Here is a 13182-nt window from a genome sequence, read left to right as displayed (position 1 = left end):
GTATTAAAGTATCCAAATATGATAATGAGCTTTTAAGGGGAAAAAAAGATTGCAGGTAGGATGTAACAAAAATTAATGGCCAAATTTATGAAAATATTTTTCATACAAGTAACTATTATTAGACTTGATGTGTGGAGAAGCAAAAAATTTAGCTTTAAAATATTCATTTTTTTGTCAACAATAATTTACCCATTTTCAACACACAAGATTAGGAAATGACTTAAAATTAAATAGAGATACTAGTTAAGGCTGCGTGTATCTAAACAACCTCCACAAAACAAGCAATTCAGTAGACAGGTAGGTCCCCTTCTTAGCCTTCTCCACTGAGAGCTATAAGAGTCTAATTCTGGAACCTGAATCACTGTCTGCAGGTGAGCACACCTGTGATGGAAATTACTACTTACACATTATCTTGCTGACCTCAGTGTCAAGCAAGGACCCCAAGTGTGAGCCTTGTCTCATCATTAGCACTCTGATTAAGGGAGTTTTGTGTCTTAACTGACCGCTTTTTTATTATGTCATGTATAGACCATGTACTGTATGGTATGCCATATATGAGTAATTGTATATTGTTCTTGATTTTCCTCATGTCTGATTATACATTAGCCCCTGTGGAGACCACTGCGAGTAAAGATAATCGATTTCTGGTATCCTAACTAGCCTGTAATAGTTTGAGTATTATAGAACAGCTTCTGTCCCTTCATACAGCTTGCTGATATCATGGCAGAGACAATGACCTTTAAATTCATTTTTTGGCAAACTATGTTTCCCAAATACCTTTTTGGGAAACTGAGTGTTCTTCTCAATATAATTTTTTTTAATGCTTCTTAAAAATACATCTGCCATTTTGGATAGAAGTTTCAGAAAAGAGATCATATTAAAGGGTAATCAGATTAGCAATTCTCCATTCAAAATTGTTTAGAAAACTGTTTGCATAATCTCACATCTATCATCCCACAAATGTACACTAATGTTATGATCACATTATTACAAGCTTGGCTTTTTACCAACCTTGCCAGCAGCATTAAAAAAGTCATTGGCCTCTTGTAGCAGGGCTTTCCTTTCTTCCATATGGCAGCACACTTCTTCTTGCAACAGACAGATTTTCTGATTTGTGAGGTTTAGATGTTCTTTTTCTGTGTAGTCCTCCGAAAGCAAAATCTTAAGTGCTTCAGCCTCTAATTGTTCCACAGTGGAGTTCCATTCCTGATAGGAAAAATTCCGCTTTAATCAACTACCAATAGGAAAACAATATACCTGCACAATGATCATATTAATACTTGAAAACATATATTGTGTTTACAAGCCTGAAATTTATCACTGTTTGAAGCTATTTCTTCCAGGATGAATTTCTCAGCAAATTATGTTTTTTGTAACAGCTGTCAGTGGTCGCATCCTACATTCTTTTACAGAGTTTCACAGGCAAGATGGCCTGGACAACATAAAACCAAAAAAACTTTTATGACAAACATCCCCTTAAAACCAACTGTTCATCAAAGAATAAATTAAAATATTGCCTGGGTAATAGCTGCTTCCAGTAAGACAATTTTTGCTGAGAGCTGTCTGGCAATCAATTAAATCAGATGACTTCCCCTTTACAGTGAAGTGTGGTAGCACTCCTGAAACTCTCAGTTGTACATTTGCCCTGATTTCCTGATGGACAAAAATACAAGTCCATTCAAAGCCTTACCTGATCTTGAACCTTCCTAGTGGCAGTGACAGACAGAAGGAAAGGTACTTTAGAAAGGAAGACCATCATTTGGAATTCAAGCCACAGTCGAAAACATTATTGACACTTAATTGAGGTAGGTCCTTTAAAACTGAGGTGCTTTAAAATGGATTCAGATGAATCAGTACAAGTTTACATATACTTTGTATACATTGCACCAGTTGGAAGCATCTAATCAGAACTGATTGTCTATGTTGACTCCTATTTCTTTTTTCAACTACTCACACTGAACTGACTTGTGCTTCTAGTGTTCTGACCCAAATTATACATAAAAATTAGGGATTAAGCCTTCATGCACAAAACTTTTTTTTTTTCCCTAAACCTATGAAAAATACTATTACAGTATTCAGTCCCATTATCTTTTTTAGGTTATGACTTAACCGTATAGAAAAGAGTTTAATCATATGAAAAAGAGTTTTACTTTAAGAGTAATTTCACCTTTTCCTGTCTTACAACTACTGCTTTGGTTTTTAGTCATTTGATTTTGCTGCATTTTTATAAAGAAAATGATAAAATACCAAAACATTTGCATTATGTACTTTGACCATGCTGTGTTTGTCAGTACTTAGAATTGGTGTCTTATCATGCTATTCAAAACAAAAGGAGCATCTGCTATTATCCTGCAATTTCCCATGCCTTAGGTAGCATCTTTCTTCCACATTTTCTGGTAATGAATTAAATGTATTTTGAAATAAGACAAACTTTAAAACATTCACTTAGCATTTCATCCCACAGAATTGTATCAAATGTCTGGTAAATCAGACAGAAAAATATCTAAAAGTATGAGAGCGATTTTTCCATGCAAACTCTCTGAAGTGTGCACAAAGAAATTGCACGTTTTTCAAGAAAACACTCTAATTCTATATAAATATTCCTTAAGAACCTGAACCAAACACCTCTATTTTCCTAGAGAAATAAAGAGAGATTAATCGGGGAAACAATGAAAGCAATTTTTTTTTTAAATATTTTCATTTTGTCTGTTACTGACAAACAGCTGTAGCAAACTCATTTTTTTAATGTTAATTTGAAACAAAAAATAATGACCACATATGGATTCCAGATGCAATAATTTTCAGTCTGCACTTTTAATCAAGTGAAATCATACACTGTATTCCTTAATGCATAACTCCCCTTTCACAAAATTCTTTCATTGTCTCTCTGACCTAAGTAATGTTGAGCAAGAATGATGCTTTTGAGGTTAATTATAGTCTAATGTGCTATATTTATTCCTGTTTACCTTAAGTGCTTATTTTGGAAATAGTACAGGATCTCTCTCCATACACACAACTTTAATTGACCTAGTTATGAGCAAATCATGTTAAATCGGACTCCTGACATACAATTGTATCAGCACCACAACATCACCATCTTCCAGCACATGTGACTGGAACGAGTGGTACCAAACGTATTCTGTGGTCATATTCAAAAAAGCTTTGTTTACATTAAAACATATAGATGTTAATGAGAATTAGAAAACAACATTACAGTTGGGAGCTTTTAACTGGGACTAATAAACTAAAAAAAGGCCAGGAAAGTGCAGTTGGATATGTGCATTCTCATTTTTTATGCTATTCATATCATAATTAAAAATATTTCATGCAAGAATGAAAAAGGCATATTTTAATGGAACAAAAAGGGAAATTTTCTAGAGTTAGCTTAGAAGCAGATAAAGAAAAACAGAAAAAAGTTCTGAGTTGTTACAGTGTATTGCAACGTGTAAATCATCATTACAGCAGGCAAGGCTAATTGTAAGAAAATGACCCAATTTGTAGAGTTGCAAGAGGATTTCACTGTAAAAACATTCAAAAATCCATTGGGTATATATTACCCAATAGAAGTTCTCAAATAATCTTGAAGCAAAGGTTAAACTCTGTCTCTTTTATACTCAGCCAAACTTCTTTCATAACCTTTCTCACACACTCATTAAAAACAAAATAAAATAACACAATTTATTGCAATAATTTATAGGTTTTTTTTAAAGTATGGAAATTACAACCTTTCACACTCTAAAAGTATTTTCATCTCTCTAAAAGCTATTTGATCACCACTCAAAACCAGTTCAACTTTCTATAAAATAGCTGGAGAATTTCTAGTACTTCCAGCTCTCTATTCGTAAGGAAAGATTTCTACACATAAAAAGCCTATACTTCCTGTCAATAAGGACATACAAACTCAGCAGAAAAATCCTTGTTCTTTCTGTACTTCAGCATTCAACATGTTAAATTTGTAACAGTCTGTTTGTCAGCACTAAAATACTTGTTACTCATTTCCCCTGTAAAGAACACAAAGCCTACTATTACTTTGACTTTTTTATTTGACAAGAAATGTGCATGAATTCCTCTGACCTACTGAAGATGCAATGCACAGTATATGCCTATATTCGATGTGTCTCCTTAGCTTATATCATTATTCCTTTTTTTTTCCTCAGAGTAGTAAGCCTTTTAAACATTTACTTTCACTACTTTCACTATTCCATCTGGCATGAAAAAAAAAACCAAAAAACAGCTCTTCCTAGCTTATTTGATTGATCAGGTATTTTTCAAGAGGGTTATAACTGATGGATGAAATGTCAAAAAACATAGTTAATGTCAGTGATGGTGATACTGAATTTTGCCATTAAGAACTATCCTGAAACATTGGTACAGCATGCTATTACCTATGACGGCTATGACAGACTCAATAACCATGCAGATATATTATACAGGAAAGAAGTGATCTCCAAATAATCCTTATTAAAAGGGGAACTGATTCCAGCACTCTTTACTCCTTTTCTTCATCTCTAAAGCTATTTGGCCACAAAGTGCTGCTAGCGGTTCTTTCCTACCACGCCAAGCAACCCACAGAACTGTGACAGAAAGTACCAGCATAGTCCCACTGAAATATGAATTCCAGACATGAACTCGGAAAGAGCTAGAATCACTCTCCCTTCAATCTGTCTCTCCTCTCTTCTCAAATCTTACCTGGTGTGAGAGTGTGTAGGGGGTCCATTTAATGTTTGCGAGGGTGGCATTGTACTGTTTTGTTTTATTTTTCCTCCATTTATGAATCATTGTTTTTGCTCTTGATCATTGCACAATATAGTGCTACCGTTCAATGGTTTCACCCCTCAACAAGGTCAAGAGAAGATACCAACTTAAGAATGTAATAAACCATTCTCCTATCTTCTGTCAGCCCAGTCACACAAACAAAAGTCTAAATCCTTTTTAGTCTTGCCTCTGAGCAATTTAAACAAATCATGTGCCCTGATAATCTTAATGCAAAAATACATGCAAGTAAACGAAAGTGTATTTTCTGTTTGAAACCGTTCACAACACAGTTCTAATACTTTCCATTATCTTACTCCCTATGGGAACACTTAACACTTGTCTATATGACAGCAACTTTTCACCACACTCTCAAAACTACAGTATACATATGAAATGTTACTTGAAAAGATGCATTTACACCACTGTAAGACCTAATACAGAAATCCCAAAATTGATTATTTTATCAGTCCTTATTGTTTCTGATAGAATGTTATTAGAAATTGTAGTGGCCATTCAGACAGTACGGGAAAGACACTAATCAAGATCTACCTTTATTATTGCAGTGCAATAAATAAAATATTTTAAAGCTACTAATTGCTTTTTGGAAACATTCACAGTTTATCGAATCAGGGAACTATCACACAGTATCACAGATTTCTAGGTTGGAAGAGACCTCAGGATCATCTAGATAACTAGACAGAAATGACAACAGACATCAGCTATGCTCTAAGCAATCACCAAGCCACAGAAAGCATGTAACTAATTAATTAGCCAAGTATTGTGTAAGGTCCTCCTCAGAGTTATGCCTGCACATAAACTGAAAAGTTCTTCACAACTGTTTTCATATTTGCTCACATGAACTGATAAAACAGTTATCTGTTTGATCTAATAAAACTTCTGAAGACTTCTGGAAACTACATTTCACTTTGAAATTAATGTAGAATATTAACAGTTTACTTCTTACTTAGAATATAAGACACTAAAGGGATTCCTGAAGGGAGGGCAATTCTAACTGTAGTTTTTGTGTTACCAGAAAAATCTGATACTGTATTTTTCCTATTGCTTAATAGATTGCTTTCAATATGTATACAGCAAAAATTGGTGTCTGCTTTTACCTTGAAGAATCAGAGGTAATAAAATTACTCAGTAAAATTGTAGAAGAGAAATTTTAAAGCACTAGTGCAGTTCATGGGCTTCTTAATAAAGAAACTTTTAGTTTCTGCTCCAAGATTTTCCAAACAACATGGAATTGTACCACATTTATGTAATATTTTTTTTGTGTGTGCTTCCTTTTTTTTCTTTTCTCCTGCTTTGCTTGTGCGAGCATTGCAGCAGAATTTAGCTCTTCATACACAAACTTCTCTAAATGAGGAAAATCTGTTTTCTGACATGCTGTATTTGTTTCTATAGGAATGGTCTTTGGATGAAAACAGGCTGTGTGGTCATGTGAGTTATCCAAACACAACTGTTAGAAATGATATCATGATGAATTATCCTGACCCAGCAACAGCACTTACCTGATGAGAGCACAATTGAGCACCTAAAGAAATGTTCTAAACTATATGCAATTTACATTATAAAAATAAACTTTTTTGATATCAACATTTTCTTAGATACCATCTTGCTTTTATGAGTCACGATAAAAGATTTATTCTCTAGAAAACTGATATTCACATTGAAAATAAAATTTCATTTACTTTCGTACCCAATAAATAAATGGATATGCACCAGTTTCAACCACATACGCAGTTCAGTAACAATGGATTATGGTAGTAGTGGCTGCCTTTTTATATTCTATCAAAATTTTAATTTTAATACATTTTATTAAATTGTTTTTCTTTAATTTTTGCAATGTTGTTTAATGCGTAAACTACCAGTCTAGAAAATTGCCACTAAATTGAAAAACTAATTAAACGACATAAAGAATTACTCTTCTTTTGCCTTGTAAATAGCTTTTAAAGTTTTAAATGTGAAAAATACTGGCAAACATGGAGGTTTTTGTTAAACGAAGTAAAAAGAAAAAAATTCTAATTCAGACAAATATATGCCACACGTACACATACCGAGTACCTACTCATATATTAAACTCAAGAGTTCATGTTTTGATGTTTATTTTTAAAGTTACTTCACTATTCAATTATCATATTTCTTACTTTCACTTTGACTTCCATTTCTTTATGTTCTTGAAGTAACTCTTCATTTTCCAATAAAGACGAGCCTAGGTTTTGCTTGTGTACATAATCTCTGATGTTCTTCTTGTACCAAGATGTTACCTACATAAATAATATAAAGAATTCTCAGTCAATGAAAGACTTGAAAAATGTCTGTCCATTCTTTGAATATGTATAACACTGTTTCATCTATAAAAGCAGCCCTAATTTTCATTCTTTTCATTTTTCATTCCTAATGTTGATACTTTTATTCAAATGTTTGCATTTGTATTATTTTAAAGTTAATAAATACATAATGAAAGGATTGTGATCAAAATAAACACATACTGGAATATATATAACAAGACAGCTTTAATAGCTTTCAAAAGGAAAAAAAAATCCTACATCTCACAGATGTAGACTTTAGCAAATGTCTACAGCAAACACTTTCAGTAGTTAAACTATTGCAAACTGCACAGAATGACTTGCATTTATTTCTACTTGATTCATGTTAGGTACCTCTCACTTTCATGGTAAACAGCACATGGCAAGAATTCCTGAGTGAAGCTTTGCATTTTAAAATAGTAGTATCAAGTAGACTTCTTTCATTCTTTTTCAAAGTCTGGAAAATCACCACCATAATTAAATCGTGAATAGCATACTCAGAATTACTTTGTACTGCAGGTACTATGTATTTTTAAAGCACGCTCCAGATTTTTTCCTATCTGCTCATGTAGAAGCTATTTTTAATACATTTAAAGGATTCTAAGAATGAAAGAACCTTAAAACTGAAAATGTTTCCAACACATCTAAAAAAAAAAACAAAAAAACAAAAAAATGAGCAAATTATCAAATTATTCAACAGAGCTTGGAAGGTAAACAATTTATTTTGCTGCTAAGCCTTCAATTTCTTGAGCATATCCTCCAGACGTGTACTTACTGACAGAAGATTTATTTTTTTTTCTGGAAGCAGATTTTTCACAGAACGGGGGGAGAAAACAGGATGAAAAAGCTCTTCAATAAAAATAAAGGTATCAACTTACCATCACTGGCAAAACAGACTCAACATCAGGAAAATTCATTTAATTTGTTGCCAGTTTCAGATTTAGATGGTGAGAAACGATGACAAAAATGAAAACACTTTTTTCCCCCTCTTCACCATGCCAGCCTTTTCTCCAGGCTCAACCTCACTCCTTCAGTCCCAATTCTTCTACATCTCTCCCCTCACAAAGCAGCACGGGGGGGCAGGGAGTTATGGTCAGTACATAACAGCTCTTTGCTGCTCCTTCCTCCTCACACTTTTATCCTCCTCCAGCATGAGATCTCCAGGGGCTGCAGTTCCTGTCAGGACACCCTGCTCCAAAATGGGCTCTCTGTGGCTACTGTTCTGTCACGGATTACTCAATTGATACACCCTCTCCACAGTTTGGGTACCTACTCCCAGCTTGCTTCTCTCCATGGGCCGCAGGTGTCCTTCTCAGAGACCTGTGGGACCACCTCCTCCTTCTCCTCCTCTTCTCCCCTCTTCACTGACCTTGGTGTTCACAGGGCTGTTCCTCACAGTTTTTTTCCTCACCCTCACTCTTCACCCTGCTGGTGTAGCCCTTTTTCCTTTCTTAACTGTGCTTTCACTGAGGCACCAACAGCTTCGCTAACGGAGAGCTCAGCCAAGTCCCACCATGGCGCCCTTGGAACTTGCTAGAACCACCTGTGTCTGGCACAGCGCCACCCCGGACTCTCCTCACAGAGGCTGCCCTGCAGCCACTGGCTTCCAGACCAGGGCATGTGCACCCAGTACACTTGTGAAACTGGGGGTATTTTAAGGAGGGGAATTCTTACACATGTTAATTCAAAGCTTATACACACATATGTTGTCCCATGCCATGCTGAAGCTCTTGTACAATCAGACACTATGTGTGAGACTACAAATACAGTAGTGAAGGGAAATTAAGTAACACACTTTTCTTTCTAAAAATTATTCACATCAGGAGAAACTTTGTTTTTCACTCCCTTTCTTCCAGTATGTATTAAAGCACACATGTATACACACCATAAATTAAATCTGACACCTTAATTCAGGGAGCTCGAACTTGAGCAGCCTGTAAAATATATTCTGACATACTAATGCTGAACTGCAAGCATCATATTTTCATGTGGATGAGCTATTCTCAATTAATTACTGTATTCACAATTAATTGACATACATACATAAAGTCTCTAAAAGTTAATTTTCCAGTGTTTGTATTTAAATATGAATATATTACTTGTGCAAGACATTATACTAGGCTTGATTGGTAATGAATCATGATTGAATGGCTAAACACAAGTATATTCCAAAAAGCATGATTCTAAAAACTATTTGAATTTGTCACTCCTTGTGTATACCAGCCTCAAACTGGATGCAGATACGAGCTAACAGGTAGTTAAATACTAGTCCCTCTTTCCAGATAACCAGAAAACTTGCCAGTAGATAACTGTTTTTATTCTTACTCTTTGTGATACGAGCACCTACCTGAAAGGAAAAGGAAGCATACACACACAACTCACTGCACAGTATTTTCAATTATGCCTAAATTAGGGTCAGTCTGGTTGCTCCCAAATACCTATCTGGTTATCTACCTGCTGTTTGGTTACTCCCAAGTATTTAGCCCTTGCATGATGAGGACATGTAGAAACATTTGGCAAATTTCATGAAATTGTGTGGCCTTTACCATCTCAGGCAATGTGAATTGTTTTTGAGAAGTGTGCTTGAGTCAAAAAAAAAAAAAAGAAAAAACACCCTGCACATATTTATCGCTTACTCTTCAATAGCAAAAATGCTTCCATTTGAGTGTTCCTCTGTATTTGAATACTATGGGACAACACAGGGATTATGAGGTAGTTGTATTTATATCTAACACTTTTTAATGCAAAGGATTTTTTTTTTTTAATCCTAGATGAAAAACAACATGGTTCCAATCTACTGAGTTAGACTGATACTGAAAGTTCAATTCTTGCTGTTGTAAATTTATTAGAATTCACTAAACTTAAGATCTTTCTTTTATGCGATAGCTATGTGGTAATACTGAGAAAAAAAAAAGAAAAAAGAAAAAAAGCCATGAAAAACAGTAACAGCAATATGCATCTCTAAGCAGGCACTAGATATTTTTTAATGATTTGCATAGAAATGGATAAAGCCTCCCATATTGTCATTCATTTTCCATTATTTCCATGTAGGCCTATAAGATCAAGGGCTTTTTTCTGCTATTTTATAATTAGATATTGAGATTAGGGCATTTGTATAAAGACCACACTATTTTTATCTGTTCTATCTAATCATTAAATAATTCTTGCAGCTACTCATATTGAGTGCTCCAGAAATAAGGCTTTCAGTTTGCTTGTATACCGTAACAATTATGTTGTCTCTATGCAAAACTGCAAGTAGTTTTGTTTGTTGAGTAAGGTGCTTCTCAGCTTAAGCAACCTCACAGGCAAAGCAGGTGCCTACAGAATGGATTATGGTTCATAGGCTGGCGTTTTCCACTGATATAATGGGGAACTATTTTGGAGGCAAGGAATGAATACAGAGGCATTACAATCAGAACTGTACTGTTTGTGGTCCATATAAAATTTAAACCTATTAACAAAACACTTAAAATAACTCAGCTTTAATCTTATTAGACTTTGGCAGTTAAATTTGCATATGTTCCCCCTTCTCAGAGCACGCTTACTATCCAAAGACATGGCGGCAGAGCAGGACTCTCCCTGTATCTTTTCTCTGGTAAAGTCTGTGGTGTCTCTCAATGAAAATGACAGGCAAGAGTCTGCTGTTGCAGAAGTTTATCAAATAATGCACATCACAAACAGAGAAAAGTTATCTGATCTGAACACTGGGAGATGAAGAGTGAAAAGGAAAAGGGCAGTAGGACTGGAAAGAGGAAAAGAAAGAGTAAGATTCAGATATACCTAGGCTTTGAAAGGAAGGTACAAAAGCAAGATGTATTTGAGAGATTCAGTAAGAGATGGGAGCTAAGCTGGAAGAAAGAAGAAAGATTGCAGGCATGGAAAACCTTTAAACAATATAGAAACCTAAAGACTTTTGATTTGACTCCAAGAACACAATAATCAGTCAGACTTTCAGTCACACCAATTTGCTAACTACACTATATCTTCTCTTTAACTGACTAGTCCAAAAACAGCCTTCTGCAGCTGTCATTGCTATTATCAGTTGCTGTTATAGCTCATTTAGCTAGAGATGATTTAGCTAGCTGTGCTGGGAATCTGATTTGAAGGCAATCTAGTTTGGTTTGAAGCACCACATTTGATAACTCAGAGAAGGATATATTTTTCAGAAATAATACAGAAGAAACTTACGCTATGGAAATACTGCTTTGAAGGCATTAAACATATTAAAATAAATTATGAGGATTTTATATATAAAGTCAAATATTCAAGTTAGGATCTCATAGAAAAGAAAAAAAAAAAAGAGCCAGGGATGTTACTCTAATAAATATACTTAAGCTCCTTTTCTATAATAGTTTACTGTGAAACAGTCCTTGATTTTTTTTATTGTTTTATTTTATTTTTTTTTAAACTGTGGCTTGCCGTACTATTATGTCTTACCTTGTTCTCTTGTTGATGCCACAAAAAAATTTGCAGAACCTGCTCCAGTCCTTGGCGCTGATGTTTAAGAAATCTGTCCAGTTGCCGCCGCCTGTCTTGTAGCAGTTCAAGGAGATTGTCAATTTTCAAGCAGCTGCTATGGGCTCCCTGAATCAACTCAGGATTTGCATTTGGCCCCTCACATTTGAATCCTTCTATAAATTCAGTTAGCTCTTGGCTTTTGTTTAGAAGTGTAAGCGACTTTTCCAAGAGCTCTGTAAGCAAAGAATTTCACAAGGAAAAAATAATAATTTGTAAATCTAACAGCATTTTTCAAATGTTACTCAAATATTTTTAAAATGGCATACCTATTAACATGCACAAGCATAATACATTTTCATTTAACACAAGAAAAACTGCTAGATAGTTAAATTCTTTCAGCAGCATATTAAAAAAAAAGGAACATTTTCATATTTGTTCTGAGATGCTTTTCAAAAAATTATTCAGGGGAAAAGGAAAACTATCCAAGGAGCCAGAACACACTCACACTGCCAGGAGCAGAATATTGTTTGTACCTTTTGTGTGATGCTCTTGTTGCAGAAGGAGTTCTCTCAAAGTGTCAATATTGTCAAATTCTTGAGCATTTTTTAAGAAATCTTCAACTTGGTCAATTTTAACAGCAAACTGCATTAGGAAAACAAAGGATGGGAGGAAATGCAATATAACTGTCTTTTACAGAACTCAATCCTAATTTCCGTATTATAGGGCAAAATCATTATAATTTGTAAGTTCTTGGAAAAAAGCATTCTTAATGACTGATAAATACAGGTTCTCAGTACATCTTCTTTTGAGGTTCTCATTGATTAAGAGGACCCAAAATTCAGTTGTAATGCTCTGAAACTAGAGTTTCGGTTGATGTCAATCATCTTTTCAATATAGTCTTCAAACACACTTTAAATATATAGTTTTACGGAAAAATCTGTTAATTTTAAAACTTTCAGTAAAATCTCATTTAACAGGAATTAAGCATTTAACTTAGATCTCCTTCCCAGAAATTATTTCCCATGTTGCCCAGAGATTATCTCCCACGTTAATATGTTGATGGAAAGAAACATTTGAGGGAAACATCAGACAGATACAATATTCAATATTTTGAAGGTAGTAATAAGTAGAAAATTTAAGCTAATATTATGGTAAACATATTAATTGCCTATACTGGGAATATAAAATCCTATTAAAAATAGGATTGAAATTCTTTGACTTGCACCTTTGTAGGCACAACTCATGTATGAGTACCTCAGACAGAGTCTAGGCACATATAATGTATCTTAGCTAATCTTTATTAATTCTATTGCTTCATTTCAAGAATGAAGAAACAAGTAGAGTTCATATTTGCATTTCAGTGTAATAAAAGACATTGAAACCCATGATGAAATTAAGGAAGATGAAAAACTGTCTGCTTTTTCTCCCTTTTCTATTTTTCCAGATTTCCTTCCCTCTTGCTCTAAAAGAAATGTATTAGTTATCAACATTTGGGATTTGATTTCTGATTTTCATTAAAGAGAATTCTTGAGATAATGTTTGTGTTCTATCACAATAAAAGATTTCCATAATCACTGGTTGTCATATAAAGAAAAGCCTTTCCATAAGAAGTTTCAGTTATTCCTATTTAAATCAATATTGGTTTTTTTTTTCT

The 13182-nt window shown here is 34.3% G+C and overlaps 1 protein-coding gene across 2 annotated transcripts in view; it reads right to left on the bottom strand.

Annotated features, from left to right (window-relative positions):
* Nucleotides 1-13182, bottom strand: part of CCDC141 (coiled-coil domain containing 141) — an 84385-nt gene that overhangs the window by 50105 nt on the left and 21098 nt on the right. For both annotated transcript variants that reach the window (XM_080599476.1, XM_080599477.1), the window contains 4 exons: nt 12062-12170; nt 11508-11761; nt 6909-7028; nt 1012-1206 (listed from right to left, as the gene is read on the bottom strand). In XM_080599476.1, coding sequence (XP_080455602.1) covers nt 1012-1206; nt 6909-7028; nt 11508-11761; nt 12062-12170 — 678 coding nt within the window. The remainder of the gene's footprint in view (nt 1-1011; nt 1207-6908; nt 7029-11507; nt 11762-12061; nt 12171-13182) is intronic.

The sequence above is a fragment of the Anser brachyrhynchus genome (assembly GCF_964034855.1).
Source record: "Anser brachyrhynchus genome assembly, chromosome: 7".
Classification (NCBI taxonomy): Eukaryota; Metazoa; Chordata; class Aves; order Anseriformes; family Anatidae; genus Anser; species Anser brachyrhynchus.
Note: the sequence above shows the minus strand (reverse complement) of the source record. Positions and strands in the feature narration are given on the sequence as shown.